The sequence below is a fragment of the Alosa alosa genome, chromosome 16 (assembly GCF_017589495.1).
Source record: "Alosa alosa isolate M-15738 ecotype Scorff River chromosome 16, AALO_Geno_1.1, whole genome shotgun sequence".
Taxonomy (NCBI): Eukaryota; Metazoa; Chordata; class Actinopteri; order Clupeiformes; family Clupeidae; genus Alosa; species Alosa alosa.
Window position 1 is genome coordinate 10,463,376 of NC_063204.1, and position 5,000 is coordinate 10,468,375.

Consider the following 5,000-nt stretch of genomic DNA (forward strand, 5'->3'; position numbering starts at 1 on the left):
CGCCGATGTGAGGCAGCCCAGAGCGGAGCTGCTTCGGCTGGGGTAGCCGTACGGCGGGCCCCCTTCCCCTGGGGCTCTGCGTGGAGCCGGAGGAGGACTGTGCTTCCGGGGCAGCTTGTATCCATGCGAGATGAGCAGGTCCTCCACACTATACATGCTGCTTCTGTGGTGTGTGTGTGTGTGTGTGTGTGTGAGTGTGTGTGAGTTGCAGCTGTCCAATAAGTGTGTGTGTGCGTGAGCACTCTATTCGCAGTCGTCAAGACGGGGGTCTGGATGGAGCTGCACAGTCGAGGCCATCACTGTAAGAGAGAGAGAGAGAGAGAGAGAGGAAGGGAGAGAAAGAGAGGAGAGAGAGAGAGGTGTAGAGGGTGAAGGAGATTCTTCAGAGTGAGAGAGAAGAATACAGTAAGAGAGAGAAGATGACAGAGAGAGAGAAGGAGGGAGAGAGAGGAGGGAGAGAGGAGGGAGAGAGAGGAGGGAGAGAGAGAGAGAATAATGGGTTTAGAGTGATTATCCTTTGGAATCCCGCTCACGCGAGTCACTCAGACAGAGAGATCTCCCCAGAAAAATGATTCACAACACCCGTCTCCTCTCCTCCATCCCCTCATGCCTTTTGATCCTCTCTTTTCCTCCTTCCATGTGTCACCAGTGTCCTTCCCTCGTTCTTCAAGCTTGCCTTCTTCTCTCTCTCTCTCTCTCTCTCTCTCTCTGTGACTGTGATACTCTCCTGTGTCTCCTCTTTGCTTCTCTTTTCCAGCTCACATGAAGTCAAACCCCCAGATGTGCACGAACCCACACATATACTTTTACATGCACACACACACACACACACACACACACACACACACACACACACACACACACACACACACACACACACACACACACACACACACACGAATGAATGAATGAAATGACACACATTCCAGAAGTCTTACTTGCTCCAGTTTTCTGTCAGGGTATTAGAAGCATGAGAGAAAATGTCCCGAGAGCGAATGTGTTTGTTTATTTGTTTATTTGTGTTTGTGTGTGCGTGTTTTTGCATGTGCGTGTATAAATGACAGCTGGATTAAGAATGAGTGAAACCAACATGACTGAGCACAACCGCACACACACACATACACACACACACACCACAAACAAACAAACACACACACACACACACACACACGCACACATACACTTCTCTCTCTCTCTCACACACATATTCATTCACACACATGCAAACACACACGCACAAACACACACACAAACACACCATCCAAACCTCCTAATCTGGGCAGAGGCAATAATCCCACAGCAACATATGCACACAGTGATGGGAGCGTAAACACAGGCAGAGAGAGAGAGAGAGAGAGAGAGAGAGAGAGAGAGAGAAAGAGAGAGAGAGAGAGAGAGGAGATTAGGTAAAGATGACACAGAGATGCAGCCTGAGACTTGTTTACTAAGAAACACCATCACTGATACCAAACAAACCAAAGATTAAACACATCGAGACCAATACAATCTCCAATTCAATTTCCTTCTCAGGCTTTCTATGAACCTACAAGTGAAAGCCCAAACAAATCAATTCTAAGGGCATGCAACTACAGTATGTCTCCTAGCAGGTATGTAAGGCAGAGATGCACGTTAAAGAAAAAGAGATGCACAGAAAACAAACAAACAAACAAACAAACAAACAAACAAACAATGGCATGTGAGTCTGCTGTCAGCGTTTGGCGGAATCTGGAGCCAGTGTAGAAAAGAGCCAAACTCGGCATGCGGAACTGAAATAGGCCACTATCTTCTATTATTAAATACCTTAAAACGGGCCATACATTTCTGAAAAGGGATCAAGTCGAGAGAAGCCCACTCTCTCTTTTTTTTTGGATTCATCTCTGAGTTTCCTAGACCTGCACTTAGACAGCAGCGTCCCTTAAGTCCACTTTCCGCACGCGTGTTGTGCCTCAAAAGGCCTCGGGGTAAACTCAGACAATTAAACTCAGAAGCTAGAAAAACCCCAACATCAAACTGACATCCCACGGCTGCCTCTAAATAGTTAATGCTAGCCTATATGTTACCCCGTCAAAGTCCAAACCTGACGGCAAAACTAAAAACACTGCAAACTGAAAAATCGAACCGTCTTACAGAAGGATGGGTAAGGATATGTGTGTGTGTGTGTGTGTGTGGAAGTTACTGCAAAACCGGCGAAGGAACCCCCTTATTAAACAAATTGACCTATTTAAACACAGGCTGAGCCTTATCGCTGCATTATATATGGACTAATCACTGTGCAATAAATGGAAAGTCATGTTTTTTCTTCCTGAATCATCATGAAGAGTGATGTTATAAGTACTGACTCTGGAGAAATACTCAACACCACGCAGAGTTATTTTATGCCAGGCTGCGACACGGAGGTAACTTTATCCATTTTGGGGGGGCACACAGTGATGAAGACCTCTCCCCCTCTCTCCCTGCCTCTGCTGCCTCTTCCCAACCTAGCTCTGCCCTGTGCTACAGCCAGCAGGCAACAGATGGCTCAGTCAGAGGGGATCATGTAATAGACCACTCTGTGGCACAGCTGTGGAATCTCACTTAGTTTGCCATCAGTGCCTTACACACTAGAGCATAGCCACAGTTTAGTTTACCATCAGTGCCTTACACACTATAGCATAGCCACAGTTTATAATACATAACCCTGCTTACACTGAGGCCACACTGCGGAACACACTACTGAACACACTACTGAACACACTGCTGAACACACTACTGAACACACTACTAAACACACTGCTGAACACACTACTGAACACACTGCTGAACACACTGAGGCCACACTACTGAACACACTGCTGAACACACTGAGGCCACACTACTGAACACACTACTGAACACACTGAGGCCACACTGCTGAACACACTACTGAACACACTACTGAACATACTACTAAACACACTACTGAACACACTACTAAACACACTGCTGAACACACTACTGAACACACTACTGAACACACTGAGGCCACACTGCTGGCCACACTGCTGAACACACTACTGAACACACTGCAATAGATTGAGGTTCAAAGGTTAAACAATCCATTAATAGTACTGATGATATTGATGATAATAAGAGCATGGAGACTGTAACCTTGACGATTAGTATGCTACCCATAATTTGATCATACAGAAATTAATGTGATGGGGTTTTATAACATGAATAGTTGCCGAGGATTTGTTTATGGTGCCAATTAGAAAATATGACTCACCCTCAAAATGGGACATATTGGCCAGACCTGCAGTCCACTACAGTCTACAATTTCTCACACCATTAAGCAAATGTGACACAATCCCAGGAAAGATACAAAAATAGGAAGCCTCGTCTCCTCTCGTCTCCTCTCCCGCATGAGCTGCTGCAAACAAGCTGTAAAGAGCGGCTGGGCATCTCTGGGGAACTAGGGAAGAAGGCTCAGTCTGTACAGGCCCAATATGGTGCCCGGCTCCAACCGCCGGGATGCAACCGAGGAGAGGACTTCACTGGAGCACAGCAGTGGTGATTAGTTTCATCATTCACACTTGTACCAATGTCTGTGTGTGTGTGTGTGTGTGTGTGTGTGTGTGTGTGTGTGTGTGTGTGTAGATAGATAGATAGATAGATAGATACTTTATTGATCCCCAGGGGAAATTCAAGGAATTTCCTTGAATTGTGTGTGTCACAGAGGGGACAAAAGGAGAATGGCCAGATGGAATCTATATATATATATATATATACAGTACCCTCCAGAATTATTGGCACCTCTGCTAAAGTTGACTAAAAAGAGTCACAATCACACACACACACGACTGTCTCACATTTTGTACATATCTGAATGTATCATAGAGACACACACACACATCGTACAGTGCATCCATCCATACATTGCCTGCCATTTGTATAGGTTACTGATTTATCGTACAGTGTGTCTGTCCACCCAGACATTGCCTGCCATTTGAATATGTTACTGATTTGTGGTGAACAGTAATAAGAGAATCCTGCAGACATCTTCCCAATGATCATGTTCACGCCCACATACAGCCCTCTCCCTCTGAACAGCACAGGCACCGATAAAGACACAGACAGGACACACACACACACACACACACACACAGTCAAAATAGAGGAGATGCAGCCTTGGAACCTGCTGAGAGTGTCTTTGTGTGTGTGTGTGTGTGTGTGTGTGTGTGTATAATACGATTATGTTTTTCATTTAAAGCTCTAAACCTGTTAGTGCTGGTGGCTTGACTCCTGGCACAGACTCCTTGATACTCAGTCACACACACACACACACACACACACACACACACACACACACACACACACACACAAACACACAACACACACACACACACACCTTAACCCATATGGTTTTGCCATTTCACACACACTCATGCAGATTTGACCAGAGGAAGGACAAGAGATCAGTAGGCCTTATCATCACAGCTACACACTTTCTGTCACACACAACTTTTTTCCCCAGGGACACACACACACACACACACACACACACACAAATACAGGCACACATACACAGACACCCACACCCACACACAGGTTTCCCTGCTGGGTAACCAGTGTGAATAGCACTAACACTCTAGTAATTATATTCTCATACAGCTTTCATATACCAGCTATTAACCAACATAAACTCTGACATCAACACACGCACAAGCACACGCACACACACACTCTCTCTCTCTCTCTCTCTTCTTTCATACATATCCCTCATAGAATTGGCACCACATTGTAAAGATTCAGACAACTGTAACAATAAATCTTTCTCTCTCTCTTAGGAAAATGCATTTCCCTTGCTCTCTCTCCTGCTCTCTCTCTCTCTCTCTCTCTCCATTTCTTTCCTGTTGTAAACCCCAGTGGTTACTTCATTTCACTTCAGCAATTCTTTTCAACTGGCATGACTGTTATGCAGAGATCTGGTTACAGAAATACCAAAGTCACCACAATCCTAATAACAAAGTTACAAAGAGCTT

General features: G+C 45.2%; 1 protein-coding gene across 1 annotated transcript in view; it reads right to left on the minus strand.

The window, feature by feature from the left end:
* jcada (junctional cadherin 5 associated a) overlaps positions 1–5,000 on the minus strand; it is a 25,606-nt gene that overhangs the window by 6,566 nt on the left and 14,040 nt on the right. The window contains 1 exon segment of the mRNA XM_048266992.1: positions 1–299. This exon segment is cut by the window's left edge and continues 71 nt beyond it. Coding sequence (XP_048122949.1) covers positions 1–156 — 156 coding nt within the window. The 5' untranslated portion in view covers positions 157–299.